The sequence below is a fragment of the Chenopodium quinoa genome, unplaced genomic scaffold (genome assembly GCF_001683475.1).
Source record: "Chenopodium quinoa cultivar QQ74 unplaced genomic scaffold, ASM168347v1, whole genome shotgun sequence".
Classification (NCBI taxonomy): Eukaryota; Viridiplantae; Streptophyta; class Magnoliopsida; order Caryophyllales; family Amaranthaceae; genus Chenopodium; species Chenopodium quinoa.
The window spans coordinates 295614-316966 of record NW_018742418.1 but is presented as its reverse complement, the minus strand read 5'-3'; the positions used below and the strand labels follow the sequence as shown (position 1 = coordinate 316966).

Here is a 21353-nt window from a genome sequence, read left to right as displayed (position 1 = left end):
GTCAAAGATTATTAATTTTCTCAGTGACTGTGGAGGGAATCTTGAAGACTGATAAAACATGATTAAAAGAGGCCACCAGAACGGAGTTGATGATTACCAATTTAGTCGCCGCCGAAAGATGAAGGGAGGCAAAACCACTTAAACGGTTGGCCACCTTGTCAATTAAAGATTGGAAGGCCTTGCACTTACTTCTGCCTATGTCTACGGGAAGACCTAAGTAAGAACCCAGGGAAGACTGAACTTTCATTTGCATGGCAGGAGCCAAATAATCCCGATAATCCTTGGGGACGTTAGGGCTAAAACGAACAAAGGATTTCTGTAAATTAATCATCTGGCCTAAAATAGCGCAAAATTCATGAATTACCTTCAGAATCTCAGCATAGGCCGAAGGAGAATGCTGAAAGAACAACAGGAAGTCATCGGCATAGAACATATGAGAGATCGAAGGAGCCCGCCTGGAGACTTTGATGCCTCGGAAAAGATTTTCTCGTTTTGCCTTGCGAATCATAGCTGAGAAAATTTCCATACAAAGGACAATAGATATGAAGATCCGCGAATAGGCCTGAAAATCCTTGTAAGGTTACCATTCACTAAAATTTGAAAAGAAACAGTGGAGACACATTGTTGAATGATATGTATCCAATATGGAGGAAAGCCAAAGGCCTGAAGAACATGCCATAAAAAATGCCAACTGACTTGTCATAAGCCTTATTCATATCTAGCTTCAAAGCAGCCGACATAGTGCGACCCCGGGATTTATTAATATAAGACAGAATCTCATGCGCTATAAGACTATTATCCGACATGAGACGACTAGGGGACAAAAGCATTTTGGAAGTCTGAGACCAGGGAAGGTAGAACCTTCCTTAGGCGAACAGAAATACACTTGGCTATGCATTTATAGAGGACATTGCAAAGCCCGATCGGACGAAACTAGGAAGGCTGCTCTGGATGTTCCACCTTAGGGAGGAGAGTGATAAAAGTGCGATTCCATTCTCTAAGCATATGCTCATGAAGAAAAAAATACTGCATTGCAGAAATAAATGAAGGCCCTACTACTGACCAATGGCACTTGAAAAAAGCAAAATTGAAGCCATCTGGACCAGGGGTTTTGGATTCATCAATTTGGAACATAGCTTGCCGTATTTCTTCCGCAGAAATAGGAATCATGAGATTATTTTTATCATGTTCCGAAATTTGAGGCAGACCCGGTCAGTTGAAATCAGACAAGTAAACATGATCCTGCAAAACACAGAATAAATGTGAATAATAATCACGAATAATTCTGCGAATACCCTCCTAGTCATGAACCCAGCTTCCAGTCGAGTCCTTGAGACCTTGTATAGTATTTTTCCATCGGCGAGCTTGAACATAGGAGAAGAGAAGATGAGAATGGGAGTCACCAAGGGTGTCCCATTTAACCTTACCCTGTTGCTTCCAGTACAAAAAGGTTGCCTGAGAATGAGCGACCTTCTCTTCCCGTAAAGAAAGAAACAGATGACGATGAATCTTAGAATCTAAATTCTGGGACAAAGGAGACAAAGAAGAATGCAACTCTTTCCAATTGATACCCCATAACTTCTTGTGATTGACGCACCAAGAAAGCATTTTAGAACGCGGCTGTTCCAGTTTTCTAGAAATAATATACATAGGGGAGCCTGAAATGTCCAGAGATCAAACCACGTTAAAGAGATAATCCGCGCATCTGCCTTCGAAAGAAGCAACCAGTTATCAATCCGACAAGGACGGCCGAAAGTAGGCGAGGTCTTTTCTTGTAGAATTATAGCTACATGATCAGAAAATAGAATGGGTTGATAGAGCAGAAAAGCATCCGTGTGGTTAAGTAACCAATGTTGAGTTGCATAAGCCTTATCTAGACGTTCAAAATTTGGATCCCCATTAGTACAACCATTAGTCTAAGTAAAAGACGGTCCTGAAAATGAGATATCCAGTAAGTCATTTTCAATTTTCCATTCCTAAAATTCTGTTATTCCTGCTATTTTCCCAGAACCCCCTACTTTATCATAACTTAGACCTGATCAAGAATGGCCCGACTCGATTTTGGGCGGGCTTTGGGCAGAATTTTTCGGTCCAAAATCGGGTTGTGCCCGGCCCGACCCGATTTTTTTTTGTTTTGGGAAGGCATTTTTTAAGCATGTTTAGTTTATTTTTAAGGCCCGGCCCAAAAAAGCCCGCACAGCCCGACCATTTTGGGCCCGGTTTGGGCACAAAAATTTCGGCCCAAAGTTAGTGGGCAAATTTTTTTAGCTCCGGCCCGGCCCGCCTAATGATCACCTCTACATAACTATATTCCCCCTGATTAAAACCCCCAATAAGAAGTATATTTGAATAATTTTCTAATAGCCGAGAAATTTCCGACCAGACAACAGATCTACCCGAAAGATGAGGCTACCCATACACAAACATTATATACTTTATTTCATCATCATTTGGAGTACAAACTTCACACAAAATTACATTCGAGGAAATTAAAAGAGGAACAACCCTAAGCGGGGAGAACCAAAACACTACAAACCCGCCACTAAGCCCCTGAGAATCTACACCACAAAAGCCATCAAACCTTAAAGGAGCTAACTTTTTTACAGCAGTATCTACATCAGCAAAAGATTCCATAACAAATATGATATTTATAGCGAAGGAGCGGACTAGAGACAACAAGTATAGAACTTTAGGGGAGTCCGCTGAACCTAGACCCCTACAGTTTCAAGCACCGATGTTCATGGCCCCAAAGGTGGCTCTTGAAGGGGAGCCACCGACCCCTGATCAGAGTGTGCTAGTGAAGAGGATTCAGAAACTGGTTGTCCTTGTAAACCTTTGTGCTTTTTGAGAGGTTTGAAGCATGAGAAGCACCCCGGCGAAGACTCAACGGGAGGAGTTCCTGGTTCTGAAATCGAAGCAGTGTGCTTGGTATGACACGCCATTTTCACCCATTGCCACATTTTATCTTTGCTTCTGGTGATTTTGAGTCGCAATGGTGGTGCGACTTTACCCTTACCGCCGTCAGATAATAGCGGAATTACAGAGATTATTTCCTCTCTAGCCGGAGATGGCTGCGGAGACCAGTCCATAGAAGTCGGCTCATCAGAATCTGCTCAGCTCCACCGTAGTCGAATGGACAGATGGAGGAGAGTGTGAGAATTCGAAGCCCCCAGATGAAGAGTCTAGCTGGTACCCCGAATTGTTTGGCAAAACCCGAGGAAAAGACAAAGCCAATGAAGGAGATGGAGATCCAGACTGTTGGTGAGTTGATTCAAAAGGAGAAGAGTTATGATCCCCGATCCAGTTGCTTGGACCTGCACCAAAAGGGTCAGGAAAGACCGGTCTAGATGGCCTAAGAGGAGGAGGGGAAAAGATAGGAACTGGATTCATGGTGGGTTGGCCCAGATCTTGAAATAAAATGAAAATTATACCCTACATCCTAGTGTAGGATGGTCTACCTACACCCCCTGATGCTACGCCGTTTTGTAGCTTGCGGGGAGTACTCACGAGCTCATTCATGCTTCAATTCTTCCCTTTTTTTTTTATTTATTTTTTTAATTCCTTGTTTCTTATTATTCAAGCTATGTATATAAATGATTTTAAACCCAATATTTTCTCTCTCCTCAATTGATCAATTTCCATTTTTCTACCTACATTCTCTCTAGTTAATTCATCTTCTTCATTTGATTTTATACTAATTTTGCCGTTTATTTTTCCTACGATTTTGATAATTGTTGTTGATCATCAATGGCTGATTCTTCATCTGCTAATTTCGATCGTGATTACGAAAGTGTGTTTCCGTCTTCTAGAGTTCGATTGATTGATTCGTTTGTTCATCAACAATGTGAGTAATTGCAATCATAATTTTGTAATTTTTATCATCAATACATTGTTGTGTTATAATGCTCTGTTTATTTCAACTTAATTTATGTATTATTATTCTTTTCGTTGCTTCAATTTTCAAAATTTGATTATGATTATGATGAACGTTTTTGGATTGTTCATACTTTGTTATGAATATTTCGCTGCTTCAATTTATTTCATTGCTCTATGTTTGAAAATTGCGTGATTTTGTTTGTATGCTTTTTTTTTGGATCATTTTTATATTTAAAATTAATCAATTATGTGTTATCATTTGTACTTCTTAATTTTTTTATGTCATATATGATTATTTGTTTTTACCATTTTTTCTTGATAATATTATGTGTCAAAATTTTCCACATTGATCATGTGCAATTTTGCTATTGAACATTGTATTTGTTAATTATTGTTCATTTTTGAAACATGTTATGTTCATTTATAATTGTATATTAAAACTTTGTGCAATAAGAAAAAAAACTGATATTTCATATCTTGCTAAGGTTTTGATCTTATCTGTTTATTTAAGTGTTTGAAATTGAACATTTATATATTTTAATATGATCATTTAACTTTTATTTGAAGGCGAAGGATTTAGTGTTTAAAGGATTTAATATGATCATTTTTTTGAAACTTGTTATGTTCATTTATAATTGTATATTAAAACTTTGTGCAGTGGGAAAAAAAGCTGATATTTCATATCTTGCTAAAGTTTTGTTTTTCTTATCTGTTTATTTAAGTGTTTGTAATTGAACATTTATATATTTTAATATGATCATTTAATTTGTTTTGCAGTCGAAGGATTTAAATATTCCTATAAATAAAAGTGTTGCTGGTGTTTCTGCTGCTCAAGCTCAATGTAATGTTCCTATAAATAAAGGTGGTGCTGGTGTTAAAAATGATGCTCAAGTTAATCCAAGAGTACTAATGCGTCTACAAAATCTCAAACTAGATATTTTGTTCCACCCGTAGTTCTTGGCATTGTTCCAACTTCAACTCAGGATTGTTCAAACTTCAATCTAGAAATGTTTAAACCCCATTCCAGAAATGTTCAATCGACAAATGTTTAAGTTATTCCTCCCACGGTTCCAATAAATGATCAAGGTGCTCTTGTTCAAAGTTCTTCAAGTGTTAAAGACATAAGAATTTGTTTCTATATAGTACCTTTTTTAGTATATTGTTTTTTTAAAATTCAACATATGTAAATGATTATTTATCAATTTGAAAATGAACAAAAGTAAAGAACCAACAACCAATTCATAAAACCTAAAAATTATATATATTTTTTCATACAAATAAAGATTAAAATGAAATATCAATTACAATAATTTTTTTAACAAATAAAATCTATAAGTCTATTTTCCTCCAAAAAAAATCATCTATAAAACTATATACTTCCTCCGTTTTCTTTTACTTGCAACACACCTTTTAGGCACGCAATTTTAGGAGATGATTAGTGAGGGTAAACGAGCTATTTTATCAATATAATTTTTACACGAAGATTAGAATAGGGTTAAGTATCATTTGTAAAAATTATAATGAATAATTTATCCGTTTACATTACATAAACCCGACCTCAAAACACGTGCCACAAGGCTGTGTTGCAAGTAAAAAGAAACGGAGGAAGTATAAGATATGATCATATACACATTCATTAATGAACATATACACTTTCATAAATGAACATATAACATGTACTATTCATTTGCAAACTTCCTTGCTTATCTTCTATTTAACCTATATTTAGTGTTTTTCTTCAAATAACATCAGTTCCGCATCCTTGCTTCCTAATTTGGTTCACCTGTTGAACAAAATGAATTAACAAATGTTAATTATTATATACACTACTTTATAAATGAACAATATATCTTACATTATTGAACATTTATCACTTTTACACTATTTGGTTTCAAATCACAAATCTAACTCTCATTAAGTTTAGTAGTGAATGTTTCTATATGCTTCATAATGTATACTCCGCAGTTTGTATAATCAGCGTTGTTAAGCCATTTTATCTTCTCCAAAACAACTACGTATTCTTCAATTCCATGTGCAAATTTATATCAAATGTGTAACTTTGGACATCACTACAATATAGCTAGATTGGTTGTAAGATATTAGTTTTAATGCATACAAATGAACATTATCAATATTATACATGAGGATAATGTATAAAAGAAATGAACATTCGTTATTTAGGCATATAAATATATATGTAAACTGAAATGAACCAATATTAACATATATTTTAAAATGAACATTACTTTATATGTAAATGAACATTATGAATTTCATAAATGATCAAAAGATTTGATAGAATAAATAAGTCAGTTTATCAACTCAAATGAATGATTATTTATGCATTTCATAAATGTGCATAACATATCATAAAAATGAACATTATTTATTTAGGCATATAAAGTCAAATATAAACTCAAATAAATTCAAATATACAAATGAACATTTATAATTCTATATATGTTCGTATATTAACTCGGAATCGTAGAAATGTTAACATCTATACCATAAGACTTTTTAATATCTTTTAAAAGTTCTAGATCTACAACTTGAGACTTTTGTTCGTTGTTTTTTTTTTAAAATTTTTCTACTCTTGTTTAAATAGGTTTTTGAAATAATACTTACGTTTCTTCAGACTATGCCTTGTTATGTTCAACGAACATGATTCTTCTCTGAATCCTCATTCTCTTTATCTCTCTAATTCGAAATATATTTTTCGGTTCTGTAAAAAAAAAACACAAAACATAGTAGATTTTAATGATTTTTGCATAAAATAGTTCTAATCAAGTTAGATTATGTTTCTGAACATGTAATTTCAAAATGAAATACGTAGTAGAAAAAATAGGTTCATACAAAAATTTTTAGTAAAATTACTTACTCTTTCTGTGAATGTTGTTGCGATTGTTGAATTTCTTCGCAAATGTAGACATTTGAAGGAATTTAGCAATATTTTGAAGCAATTTCGTAGTATTTTGAAGCAATTTCGTAGTATTTTGAAGCAATTTTGGTTCATATTTTCTGGTTTTGATGAGAGAGAAAGTCTAGAGAAATGAAGAAGAAGGTTTTAGAGAGAATGGTGGGTAGTTACAGTAGGTTAGTGGGTTATGGGATGTGGGTAACATGATAAACGCATCATTTAGAGGGGGGTGTAGGTATCCCTACCTACACTAGGGTCTAGTGTATACCAATTAGAAATAAAATACCATGATAGTGCGGTTCAGCTTGAAGCCCAGAAAATAGAGGCCCACCAGCAGTAGAGGCTATTTGATATGGGTCTGATCCAAGTAAAGTATCCCATGGGGGCCCAGTTTGAGGAGGATTATGGGTCGGACTCAATACTTGACTGTGAGATGGAGCTTGAACCTGAAATATATGATAAGGCATTAAGGCATCATAAAAGGATCATGTGGCATAAACATGAATTGGATTGAAATTATCCATCTCGCCAGCTGTCGGGTGTTGCCAATTACTCACATGAGACCAAGCATGATGATGATAGCTTTCATGATGCACACGTGGATTTAGAGACCCATTGTTCGGTGGAACCTCATCAATCTCGAGATCCTCCTTGATGCACCGATTGATACCTAAGTTGCGCTGCCATACTTCGTCCCTACTGTTCCGGCAGCCACTCTATGGTGGTCCGGGAAATAAACCCGGAAGAGATACCGAAAGAAGAGGGGAAGAGATGAATTAACCGAGGTTGTTGAAATATTATCTATGACGCCACTTAGTTCGTCTCAATTTGAAGGATGAGAGTCAGCTGGATATTCAAGAGGATCCCCTTCATCATTTTCACCAAACCATAATTCAATAGTCCAATTATCAGGCGTTGGAGCTATTCCACGAATGGAATTAGAGTATAAAGAAACATCCGTAGGACCAAATAAAACACGTGCGCCGCTTTCGTGTAGCTTACAAAAGCGGCGCTCCAAGAGGAGCTTACTTAATTCTTATGACTTTGGACAAGATCCACGACCGTGTCCGACAAATCCGCACTTTTTACAAAAGCAGAATATCCCCTCATATTTAAACCGAACCCAAGTAACATGATTGCCATAGGTCGGAAAGAAACAACCCACAATCAATGGTAACGACAAATCAACTAAAATTTTGACTCTAGGTTTAGGGATAGGGAACTGACCGTTATGTTCTTCCTCCATAAGTAAGTCACCTACATGATTTAGAACAGAGAAAGCCACCTCGGGAACCGAGTAACGGATGGGAAAACCTTGCACTTGAACCCACATGGGAGCTAGATTAAGATTTAAATTTTGAAGAACATCATGACCACGTAGGAGTTGTAATACCATAAGCCTACCTTTGAAGTGCACCCGGCCACGCCGGTCCAAATCTTCTGCATCTTGTTCATTTTCGCAGCAAAACACAGAGTCATTTTCATAAGGAAAAACTCGGACTGGTGCTCGAAGATGCTAGAATCTAAAAACTAAACGTTGAACAAGACCCACAGAGAATTTACGGGCATCCCAAAATCTCCCTATAACACTACACTGCCAATCGATGTCACTTTCTTGAAAAATAGGAGGAGGAAATTGATAGATACCTATAATATGAGGGAATACAAAAGTTCTAGGAAAGATTATATCAGACATGATTAGGATTTAAAGAGGAAGCTAAGGTAAGAAAAAGGATGAAAAGAGGTAGAGAGATTCTCTCACTAGAGAGTTTTTCCAATTTTCACATTTGCCCGAAAGGTGTCGTTTGGTTCACATACTCTGTATGAATTAGAATTTTTCATAAATGGCAAATTTATGGAATCTAATTCCCATTAATCACAAGGAAAGTAAATTTTTTTGAAAATTTCTATATTTAGGTCATGTTTATTTCACCTTATTTTTGCTAAATGGAAACACAAATTCTTCAAAAAGGCTGGTGTACGTTAATATATTGTAAGACGGGTTAAAGTTATCATAAAAGTATTTAAAGTTACCCATTATACTACAAAAGTTATTATTTTTCTAATAATAAATTTTATCATACAAAAAACTTATAATGTATTAGATTAAACATATTAGCCTTTATAGTATGTAATTATGAATCTATAAGATTACACATTAAAATAAAAATCAAACCAACGACAAATTAATAGTTATCTTTAAGTGGTTAAAGTTACCAAAAAAAATAGTTAAAGTTATCCTCAAATTGACCGTCTTACAATAAAATTAACGTACATCCGCTTACACAAGACTTATTGAAATTGAAATTATTTTTATTGAACTGAAATTGTTTTTGCTAGACTTAAATTATTTTAACTAAATATGTTTTTATAGAACTGCAACTGATTTTATTAAACTGAAACTAATTTTACTTATTCTCTATTATGTTTCTTCATTAAAGTTACTGATTTTTACTGAATTGAACTTATTTTTATTGAACTAAATTTTTTTTTACTAAACTGAACTTATTTTATTGAACTAAAAATTAATTTTACCAAATATTGTTTCATTGAACTAAAATTAATTTTATCGAATATTATTTTACCAAACAATACACTTAGCTTTGTTTCAGGAAAAAAAAAATACACTTAACTTGTTTCCTGAAAAAAAAAAAAAAAAAAAAAAAAAAAAAAAAAAAAAAAAAAAAAAAAAACTTAACTTGTAGTTTCTAGGAAGTCTCACTTCTTATGTTTTTCATGTCAACCAAACAAGCCCTTGAAATTAAACAAAGTGGCCTCGAGGAAATAAAGGCATGGAGAATTGGATCAGAAATCAAAGTGGTTAAGGACTAATTAATTATACATATGCAGCATTGTCAAATTCAACTTGAACCGTGAAACTGCTTGCTGTTGACCTAATCTAACTGAAGTCTAGAACCAAACTACTTAAAATCTATCATTTTGGAATCGAAAATTGACTCCAATTGCTTTTATTCAACCCACTAATTAAAGCGAATAATGTTGAGTCGTTTAAGACTTGTACCAAGTATTATATCAACTTGCGAGACCTCAACTTGTAATCAAACTGACATTCAGTATGTAACTCATTCTACGCCAACCCTTAAAAGTTTAAATTGACTTGTTCCAACATGTAACCCGTTTAACCTATATTGTTTACAGCCCATGCATATATAAACCCTTTGCAAACCGTGATTCGTTAATTAGTAATTAACTAAACTAATTATTACAGAGTAGTTCATAATTAGTGACTAATATAACTACAACAACATTATTTATTTGGTTATAGTCTTATATACTCTTTACAAACGTTATGAGGTTATGCTGTCAACTTATAAAGTGAAATTTGTGCAGTCTTGTATAATTATTACATTAATTGGTAGTTATAATACATTTAAATTTACTATCGTTGTTCATATAAATTTTAGTTTTTAACATATATACTAGGTAGTATTAAAATCTAACTTATTTATCGAGTGCATATGTAGTCTTGTATAACTGTAAAGCTGATCAAAGTCAGCCCCGCCGAATTTGGGCGGGTTTTGGCCAGATTTTTTCGGCCCGAATTTGGGTCAGGCCCGGCCCAAATTTAAAATTTTCGACGGGCTTAAGAATGCGTTTTTATGCAATTTTAGTTGATTTTTTTTAGCCCAACCCGAAAATGGCTCGAAAAGGCCGCATGGCCCGGCTATTTTGGGTAGGTTTGGGCACATAATTTCCGGCCCAAAGCTTGGCCCAGCCCGAAAGTTAGGCTTTTTTTTGCCTTAGCCCGGCCCGCCCGATGATCAATTTTGTATAATTGTTACATTAATTGGTAGTTATACATTTAAATTTACTATCGTTCATAAATTTTAGTTTTTAAACATATATATTAAAATTTAAAACTTATTTATCAAGTACATACAAAGTTCTGTTTTTTTAGTTAATGTAACACTGCATGTAATTAACTTTTGGATCTTTATTTGTATTGTTTATTAGAGTAAATTATTTGTACAAGAAATTATTTTAAAAATTCTTTTCAATACATGCTTCTACGAATATACATTAAGTTGCCACATACTGAATAGGTGTTAATATACGTTGAGTCACCACATGTTGAATATGTGTCAATGAATAAACTACATTATAATGATTATATATAGAGAGATTATTTGAACAAATCATGGTTTTCCAGCAAAGTTTATGCTAATGAGGGCATGGAAAAAGGTTGGAAACCAAAGTGATTCATTAATTAATTAGACATATAGCCATGTATAGCCACAAAATATTGGCAAAGTACAGCTAAATTTGCACAAAGTTGAACAATGCTTCTATTTATATCATATGCATGCATGCATAAATATAATTTCTGCCAAGAGCAAGCTGCAAATGATAAAAACTCACAATATTTTTACCCATTACCATTAAAACAACACCATAATGAGCAAGGCATTAGTGTATAGAATGTTGCTTGTTATGGTGTTGATTCAATCAATTTATGGGCATCGAGTTTATAGAGTGGGCGATGAACAAGGTTGGAACCCAAATGCTGACTACAAGGCATGGTCTGCTGGAAAGACATTCCATTTGGGTGATGTTCTTGGTAATGTATCTTTTTTTTTTTTTTTGAATTGAAACATGTACAATAGTATCATCTCATCTTTGATATTTTTTTTCTTTTTTATGTAGAAATTTGATAATAATTCACAATATGGGAATATCCTAAGACATTTTTTTGTAATAAACAAGACAAATAAAGACATTAAACATCTAAATATAAAAAAAAAATTGACCAATAGGATGTTTTAATAGTATATTTAGTATTTATCTTCGACATTTTATATATGGATGCAATTTAGTTGTATACCTAAACAACTATCAAACAATAATGGATCATGTGGTTTGAAAACTATAGAATGGTTGTGTTTATGATGTTGGGTCTTTCGTGGTGCAGAGTTTAACTATAAAGAAGGCTTAGAAGTGCAAGAGGTGACGGCTAAGAACTTTGAAGCTTGTAACAATGACAATGTCATATTTGAAGACCATACAGGAAAAACCTTCATTCCTCTTCGTTGTACAGGATCTCATTACTTCACTTGTGGTGTGTATAATTATTGTAAGGACGGCATGAAATTAAACATAACAGTTACTTGATAGGCATAGTAATTAGGAAAGATTATCCAATCCTACAAGTTAGAGATGTAATTATGGTACATAATGTAATATCTTTCCAGCAATTTTATGTAACAAATTGCCTATTTTTGTTAAATGAAATTGGTTTCTGATTAAAAGTCTCTAATTTCACATCCATTATACTACCTTCGTTTTAAATTATTTGCAATGATTGGACCTTCTCTACCCACACTTTATGTCAAATCGTTATAAATAATTTGAAACGGAGGTAGTAGTTTTTTTTATATTGATATCAAAGAGATGAAACTAGAGATTATTCATATTAAGATAATATCCATGATTTGAATGTATTTAAGTACACGTTTATAATTTTTTTGTAAAAGTATCAAAAGTTCCAAATGTGAGTAGTTTTACGACCTTACCTCTAAATACTATACAATTATGTGTAAATGTGTGATAAACCTCTCTCTTTAATTATGTTGTTAAAAAAAATCAGCAATATCATGACCATTGGCTCAATGGCTAATTTAAAATTTTTATCCTTGTACTTCAGTAATCTCAATGACCATGGGCTCTTTGCCTTTTTCAACATTTTACAAAATCAGCAAATTCCATGACAATTGGCCCTTAATTACCGAGTTCCTGAAGTTCTGTTTTTATTTTCGAATCATTATTATCTTTCATCTATTGTTTACATTGTTGTTTTTGGAAATTTGTTGTAGACTTGTCATACTCATTTTTAAAACGAGGACCCTAACCAAATACCAATGACGGGAGAATTTTATTTTAAGGAGCTTGCTAACGCTCGTTGGGGGTGTTCATAAACTTTTGTCTTTTTTTAAGCAAATTTTATTGTAATATGAGATCGTGTTATACTCTAATCTTATACTCCCTCCGTTTCATAATGTTAGTCTCATTTAGAATTTTTTGACTATTAAAAATTAGGAAGAATCTTCTAAATTTCTCTTTATATATAACAACAAACAAAAGTCATATGATATCTAGTTTTTATTCGTCTCGATGAGTAATTTATTAATATCAAATTTTTATGATTTTTGCTAGTGTGAAATTAAAGATATTTGTGACCAAAGATTTACATTAATATACATAAATAGGACTAACATTATAAAACGGAGTAAAAACTTTTCTAAAGTACTTAACTTGCCAGCCATATTCCATCTCTAGGTGCATTCTTTTTACTAATATATCGTAGCTAAAAAAAAAAAAAAAAATTCAAATAGTATTAGTGTATTACAAATATGGAATACGATCTTGAATTTATACAGAGTAAACACAAAATATATTCTTTAGACACCAAAAGTTCCTTTACTGTCAATCATAATACTTCTTCCGTTTTTTATTATTTGCAACAATTACTAAAAGTGGGTGTTTCATGTTATTTGCAACAAGTTTTTTTCTTCCTTTTATAGTAAGTTTAGTAATGATAAAATTACCATATTACCCTTAAAAAAAGCTGATTATGTTCTAACCTACAATCTAACTATGATTAATAACCCCAAAACCCCAATCAACCCTTGTATTTTCATTCTCACTTATGTCTCACCATCTCCTTCAACCATCACCTTCAATGGCAAACACCACCACCAGTCCACCACCACTATCACTACTACCACCGTACCGATCTCCACTCTATCTACATCTACCCATATATTCCCCCTCTCTTTGTTCATCTCCCCTCAAATTCAACCATTACCTTCGCCGGAAGTCGCCCTATAAGTGTCATGCTTGTCGTCGTCGCCGTCTCCGCTTTCTCTCTCTTCCTTCTCCTTTTGTTTCAGTCTTGTCACTAATATAAAGCTCAAATTTGAAGGTTTTATGGTCAAATTTAACCATGAAAATTCTAAATCTAGAATTTTAATGGTTAAATTTGACCAAATAAAGCTTTAATTGATGATAGAGAAGGTAATGGCTTTTCATTTGTATCTTTGGGTTGGTTTTTTTAGGGGCGGGATTCATGGTGTTAGATTTTTCCCGTTGGAGGTGGTGGTTTTGGGGTGGGTTCGTCTGGTTTGTGGGTTTGGTTTCGTGGGGTGGCGTGGGTCTGGGTTCGTGGTGGTGGTGGTGACTGGGTTTGTGGTGGTGGTGGTGGCTGGGTGGTGGTTTACAGTGGGCTCGATGGTGGTGGTTTACGGTGGGTTCGGTGGTGGTGGTGATTCTAGGTTTTAGTGGTTTGATAAATTTTTGTTTTTTTTTTAATTGGATTAGTGCTTAAGTACATGACCTTGTATTTCAATAATCATGCTTAGGAACTTTTACCTTGGCCTCCGCAATCGGTACGGTTGTTGCAGATAATAAAAAACGGAGGTAATATATATTTAATAAGATACTAAAATAAGATTGATGTAATTTATTTTCCACATTTTAACATCAATGTGGACGTGCCGGAGTGGTTATCGGGCATGACTAGAAATCATGTGGGCTTTGCCCGCGCAGGTTCGAATCCTGCCGTCCACGGTTTTTTTTTTTTTTTTTTTTTTAATTTTTTTATTTTGCGTCAATCTATGTACAACATACCTTTTTTAAGTTCTGAATACAAACAGACATGAATGAAGCTCACTGCATTACCTTCTTTCAATCAATATTTGCTCCGTCCGTAGTATAATTTGTAGCATTCCTCATAAATTCATAACCCAATTTCGATATAAAATAATTGCTATACTTGATTTGAGCCAAAAGGCTGCGACATGTACCACCCAAGGCACCAACTGCCAGCTTCTCCTACTGTGCACAAAAAATGTTAGTCTTTGGCAAATATCTGCTAATCATCAGCATTCAAATTCTGAATTCTGAAACACAGCAATAAAGCTGAAGGGATTTGAACAATTATGTAACAATCTTCAGTAGAGAGCATGTTAAGTTTTTAACTATATATGAAAGAATCACAATGTTAACCAACAATAACAAAACCAATAATTCTAATTACTCGTATGCAAAAAATCCAATTCATCCCTCAACGAATTCCAACAGCTCTTTGGTATCAAGCTATATCTCTAGCATATATTGCTATATTCCTGAAAACTGTTGAGGCAAAGACACATTATTAAGTATCCCACATCGGTCAATAAAACAAGATCCAAGCCAGGAATGCGTTATATATCAGTAAGTGAAAACTGTATACAATTCACGCAGCCATGCAGTGAGCACAGAGCGAACTATTCTTTCGCCTTTTACTAAAGAATTCCATGTGCTCGTTGCATTTAGTGGCATACGTTTATATTTGGAGGGAGTTCTTTAATTCGAGCTTCCAACAAGTCTAGTCGAACAATTTTAGTTTATAACTCCTTCGTTAATGCTCATTGTTTACAAAATTATTTACCTGCTTCAAGCATAAAATAATTAGTAGATATGTCTTGCTTTGTTAATTAAAGTTAGATTTTGTAAATGTATTTAAAAAACAGACTGAAAATATCATAACAAAGGTGTCCATTGTTATTGACTGGCAAAAATAACTTAACATGTCAAACCTTATTGGGCTGCCTGCCTATCATGGCTATACAAGCTGAAATTGGCCTAGGTAAAATGCCGTAATGGTAGGCAGACAACTCCTATAGTCCCATACCATATTATCACCTTGTGCTTAATTTAGCCTTTTTCGGCTTTTCCTGAGCTTCGAATGAACTTTGTGAATTTCATCTTTGTTTGCTGGGTACTTGTCTGGTAATACCCTTTTTTTTTTAGTAACAGTTGCAGAGTTCCTGCCATCAATTTCAAGACAAGAAAATTCAGAATTTATGTGTACTCAAACTAGTACCTCTCTATTCATAGCCTGATCTATTATGAATTTATGATTCTTATACCTGTCCTGTGTCTTGTAATACTAAAACCCAATATGCAATATAAACATATATTGATGAATATCTTAAAGAATCGCTAAATTACTGTATAGTGGTGACAAGTTGAATTGTCCCACATTATTAAATAACATAAAGGATTGACTTGGCTTTTTCAGCCCAGCAGAGAAACAAAAGTTTGAAAAGAAGATAATCTTGATTACTATGTTTTGTTTGCATGTCATGCTTGCATAATGGGAAACAATTATCAATTTATTCCTCAAAGTTCAAGCTTAACTGCAAAAGTTGTAGGGGAATCCAACTTAGGACATTAAGCATCTCATGATTCTGCAAAACAACTTAGTTTAAAAGTTTCAGATATTAAACTAATAAAACAGAAAACAGATACTATACTTGATCTTATAGACAAAATAACTAGAAGACCAAAAGGTATGCTTCCCAAAATTTACATACCTCTATCTATTTTTCTGGCCATTCCAGCAAAATCCAGCCTTAATTGTTGCTTCTCTATGTGAGAGTCAAGTTTTGAAATGTGAGATGATCATTTCAAACAGAAATACTTTCAACAGAAGTTCCAAAGCCTGGAAGTAACATAAGCAGCAAGTTACAGCTGAGGAAAGCAGTAGCAACTTTTAGGGAGACAACATTCAAACGCATAAATCACTAAGACCCTAAAACTAGAAATTTAAAATAAACATAAGCTAGCGCCTTTCAATACAGAAGCTTCAACCAAGTAAGGATACGTTCTTTACTTTCTTGAAGTAAAATGATAAAAGCAAAGGTATACTGAAACTAAGCACCAGCCAAATAAAAGATCTATAGTCAAGCACTTGCTCGTGATCTACTTAAGTAGACAAGCATTACTTTGAGCAAAATACTCAAAACCACTATATTCTATAATTACAAAGCTAAGGGTTACTGTTATAGCAGATGTGATAAAGAGATAGGAGTGACAATGGCAAACAATTTTTACGTGATCCACTGCAATATGCTACATCCACAGGCAGAGATGAGAACAATATCAACCCCTGAAGTCATTCAGCTCATCGCGACTACAAACAGATTAGCCCTTACGAGTCCTTAAGCATAAGGCTACAACCTACAAGGCATAAACCAAAGAACTTCCTTCTCTTTAAAAAAGCTTGGACATTATGTATTAGCCCCAGCCAGTGGTAAGAAATGATGCCTTTACTTCAGCAGTAGCATAAGCACCAGTTAACAAATGTCAAAGAATTGAAGACTTAATAATCTGTACGTCAGTCCTTAGATATGCAAGTCTGCAACCCAAAGTGTAATATGTAATCACAACCTTTTCTCCCTTACATGCACCAATACTTCTATTCTCAGAAAGGTCAACAATATGGAAGGCAAGAGCTGGGCTCAATGAATAACAATGAGGTTATAAATAAAATGATCCGTGCTCTCTTAAAAAACCCAAGTACAAAATCTACATTTAGATTAGATGCAAAGAGCTAGCTCAAATCTGTTAACTAATTGCACAAACTCTATAAATGCCTTCAAATATGATAACGATGACTTTCATTTCAAGGGATAAACAAAATATCATCCAAAGTAGGTTCTTTCTAGGTTAACAAAACACATAATCTCAAAACCCTAACAAAGCAAAAAAGGTTTTAATGTACCATGTTTTTGAGGTTCCCTGTATTATGACCCAAGTGTGATGGATGCAAGGGCTCAAAACCACACAATACTGCTTAAAAGTAATACGCCACACAAGTGGGGTACTCACAAAAATTGGAATTCCTACACAATTGGTTGCGCACAGAACCACGGACAATCCTTACAATGACCCTATAAACTCCTACTTATAACTTTATAAGTTATAAAACTACATACTACCTCCGTTTCATATTTTTTGCAACTTTGGAATATTTTATATGTCACTAATAATACCCCAGAGTTGCAAAAAAATATGAAACGAAGATAGTACTACGTTACTACCTAAATCCTAGATCATTTAGGATTATCATTTAGGATTAGAAAGCTAAATGACCTTCCACTAGTTGCTAGATATTCCACAATAAGTAGATAATTTGTCTAACTTATTTTATACATGGTTGCTAAATGGAATCCCTACTAACTGAGCACACACCTCCAAAAGAAGAAAAAGGCCCCTTTTCCTCTTTCTCCTTTCCTTTTTCTTCAGTTTTCCCACTTCCAATGAATTCAAAAAATCAAACGGATATTCATTCAACACTATTAAAGCCAAAACTACACTAATTTCCTTTATCCATTCAACGCTATTAGTGTTAAATTACAAAGAAAATACACCCTCCTTAGTTCACTCAACACCAGTTGCCTTTCACTTTACTTGCATAAATAGATGTTCCACTGCTCCAGTGATTCACGACGATTCAAAATAAGAAAATTCATGAAAATCACTAACTTTGGCAAATTAGAGTCCATGCATTAGCAGTGACAACAAAAACAAAAATGTGACTAATAATCTTTTGATTACATGTTGACCTTATTTTTGTTAAAAAAAAGATTAATCTAGAAAAACCTAGAATATTTTGTAAAATAAATATCTAAAAGTAGTCTAGAAAAATCTAGGAAGTATTATGTAAAAATATCTATGTAAAAATATCTAAAGTGTGTAGAAGTTACCTAAGAAAAAATCTAGGAGAAAATATCTTAGAAAAATCTAGATTAACCAAAGCTAAAAATATCTAGAGAGTTGTAAGACATCTATAAATACCATGACATGTAACATGTTGAGATGAATAATAAAAACACAACAATCTCATTCATATAATACAAGTCTCCATTTCACAAAATCTTCAACATCAATATTTCCTCCAAAATTATTCAAACCCACTACACTTCCGCACTATCAATTCCAACATTTGGTATCAAGAGCAAAGTTAATCCAAAGCCTCCAACTTTCATCCAACATCCAAACTCCATATCAATACAAACCCCACATTAATTCAAATGGCCTCTCCTACTCCAAATTCAAACACAAACACAAACCTTTTTAATCCCCAAGTTAATTGGGTACCTTCATTTAAGGGGGAGAAATTTGATCAATGGAGTATGCAAATGAAATCCATCTTTATAACCCAAGATGTATGGGAAATTATTGAAGATGGATATGAGAAACCCAAAGATGCTGATGAAGAGGCTTCTTGGGATGATACTAAAAAATCCCAATACAAACAAAACAAAAGAAGGGATCATTATGCCCTTTCCATAATTTATCGTAGCGTAGATGAAACAATACTACCTACGATCATGGCCGCTACAACGGCAAAAGAAGCATGGAGTATCTTGGAGACAAAATATAGAGGCTCGGAAAAGGTAATACTCTTTAAACTTCAATCTTTATGGGGTCAATTTGATAGTTTACAAATGTTAGAAAATGAAACAATTCAATCATATGTTGACCGAGTCTCAAACATTGTTAATCAAATTCGATCTCATGGAGACACAATTGATGATGTGAAAATAATTCGAAAAATATTAAGAACTCTTATTAAAAAATTTGATCACATAGTGGCTGCTATAGAAGAATCTAATAAAGATTTAAAATCACTCACCATAACTGAGCTAATGGGCTCTCTAATAGCTCATGAAGAAAGAATGCGTAGATTTGATGAGCAGCCATTAGAACAAGCTTTTCAAGCTAAATTAAAGTTTTCTAATAATGGAGGAAATAAAAATGGTCACGGAAAGGATTTTCAACCAAAAAGAGGATTTTTTAACAACCGTGGTAGAGGGAGAGGAAAATATAAAAATCAAGGGAGCCGAGATAATAATTCTTATTGCACATTGTGCAAGAAAGATGGCCATAATACAAGAGATTGTCGGTACAAATGCAAAAGATGTACACGACACTCTCATTTTGAAAAAGATTGTTATTTTCGTCAAAAAGAAGAGTCGAATTTCACAGAAAATAATGATAAAATATTTTATACATGTTTAAATGCTCAAGAAGAGAAAAATGATCTATGGTACATAGATAGTGGATGTTCTAACCACATGACCGGCAATAAAAATTCATTTGTCAATCTTGATGAAAATATAAAATCACAAATAACACTTGGTGATGGGAGTAAGCAAGAAGTTGTCGGAAAAGGGACAATTGTTGTTAAAACAAAAAAATGGCTCCTCTAAATTCATCCCCGATGTCTTTTATGTCCCTGGACTTGCACAAAATCTATTAAGCGTGGGCCAATTAGTCCAAAAGGGCTATATGGTAAAATTTGACAATAATCAATGCCACATATATGATAAGAAAAAAGGGCAATTAATCACTACTACCAAAATGGCTCCTAATAAAATATTTCCACTCAAAATGAAACTGGAATCTAATACTGCCCTAATTTCAATAATGGATGAATCCACCTTGTGGCATTTGAGATTCGGGCATTTAAATTTTGACAGTTTAAAACTGTTAAAAAATAGAGAAATGGTGATTGGACTACCACCAATCACTAATGAAAAGAAAATTTGTGAGGGTTGTATCTATGGCAAAATGCATAGATTACCTTTTCCAACCTCATCTTGGAGGGCCAGAGCTCCATTAGAACTTGTCCATGCAAATATTTGGGGCCCTACCAAGAATCCATCTCTTGGTGGAAAAAGATACTTTCTGTTGATTGTAGATGACTTTTCACGCATGATGTGGGTATATTTCTTGGAGAAAAAATCAGAAGCATTATCCCACTTTATGCAATTTAAAGCCCTCACAGAAAAACAAAGTGGGCATTCAATAAAGGTTCTACGAACCGATCGTGGGGGAGAATTTACAAGTAATGAATTCAACAAATTTTGTAAAGCACAAGGAAGTAAAAAGGAGCTCACAACCAGACACACACCACAACAAAATGGTGTTGCGGAAAGGAGAAACAGAACAATTGCTGAAATGGCCCGAAGTATGATGCAAGGAAAAAATCTACCTAAATATTTTTGGGCCGAAGCAGTCTACACATCTGTCTACATCCTCAACAGATCTCCCACAAAAGCAATACGAAGCATGACACCATATGAAGCTTGGCACAAACGAAAGCCAAGAGTTGAGCACCTCAAAGTTTTCGGGTGCATCGCATATGCCCACATCCCGAAGGAGAATCGGGATAAGCTAGATGGAAAGGGAGAAAAATGTATCTTTATTGGATACAGTGACGAGTCTAAAGGATATCGTCTTTATCAGCCCGAATCCAAGAAGTTGATCATCTCAAGAGATGTCATCTTCGATGAAGGAGCACAATGGCAATGGAACGAGAATAATTCTGAAGTCCCAGTAGCAAGCATTCCAACAACAAGTCCAGATCAAGGTGAAGGCCCAAGTCAGTCACCAACACAATCATCTGCAAGTCCATCACCATCAAGCAATCCAAGATCACCACCAAGCTCAAGTCCAACATCAGAATCAAGTCCAACACCAGAAGTACGACGATCACATCGAGAAAGGCGTCCCCCAGGCTACTTAGAAGACTATCAATGCAATTATGCAATCATGGCACTCTTTGCAGGCGAACCACAAAACTTTCAAGAAGCTGCCAGAGAAGAAAAATGGATCAACGCCATGAACGAGGAAATCAACATGATAGAGAAGAATAACACATGGAAGCTCGTGGAGAAGCCACAAGACAAGGAAGTTATAGGCCTCAAGT

At 34.3% G+C, this 21353-nt stretch overlaps 2 protein-coding genes, 2 long non-coding RNA genes and 1 other non-coding gene across 5 annotated transcripts; 4 read left to right on the top strand and 1 right to left on the bottom strand.

Annotated features, from left to right (window-relative positions):
• The first annotated feature begins 2498 nt into the window (after positions 1-2498).
• Positions 2499-5014, top strand: LOC110708149. The gene is made up of 2 exons (XR_002508648.1): positions 2499-3844; positions 4654-5014. It is a non-coding gene; the product is annotated as an uncharacterized LOC110708149 (long non-coding RNA).
• Positions 5015-5480: 466 nt separating this feature from the next.
• Positions 5481-7061, bottom strand: LOC110707002. Its single transcript, XR_002508417.1, has 3 exons — positions 6755-7061; positions 6502-6598; positions 5481-5659 (listed from the first exon to the last, which is right to left on the bottom strand). It is a non-coding gene; the product is annotated as an uncharacterized LOC110707002 (long non-coding RNA).
• Positions 7062-11146: 4085 nt separating this feature from the next.
• On the top strand, positions 11147-12068 carry LOC110706992 (blue copper protein-like). Its single transcript, XM_021885010.1, has 2 exons — positions 11147-11372; positions 11724-12068. The coding sequence occupies exons 1-2, from the start codon at positions 11210-11212 to the stop codon at positions 11921-11923; spliced, it is 363 nt and encodes a 120-aa protein (XP_021740702.1). The 5' UTR covers positions 11147-11209; the 3' UTR covers positions 11924-12068.
• Positions 12069-14295: 2227 nt separating this feature from the next.
• TRNAS-AGA lies at positions 14296-14377 on the top strand. Its single transcript has one exon. It is a non-coding gene; the product is annotated as a tRNA-Ser (tRNA).
• Positions 14378-18777: 4400 nt separating this feature from the next.
• LOC110707531 lies at positions 18778-19851 on the top strand. Its single transcript, XM_021885555.1, has one exon. It carries the CDS (start codon positions 18778-18780, stop codon positions 19849-19851), a length of 1074 nt encoding a protein of 357 aa, XP_021741247.1.
• Positions 19852-21353: the final 1502 nt, after the last annotated feature.

Coding starts and splice junctions, on each gene's coding strand:
- LOC110706992 (XM_021885010.1), top strand. CDS start 11,210: ATGAGCAAGGCATTAGTGTATAGAATGTTGCTTGTTATGGTGTTGATT. Junction 11,373..11,723: donor CCATTTGGGTGATGTTCTTG/GTAATGTATCTT, acceptor TTCGTGGTGCAG/AGTTTAACTATAAAGAAGGC.
- LOC110707531 (XM_021885555.1), top strand. CDS start 18,778: ATGAAATCCATCTTTATAACCCAAGATGTATGGGAAATTATTGAAGAT.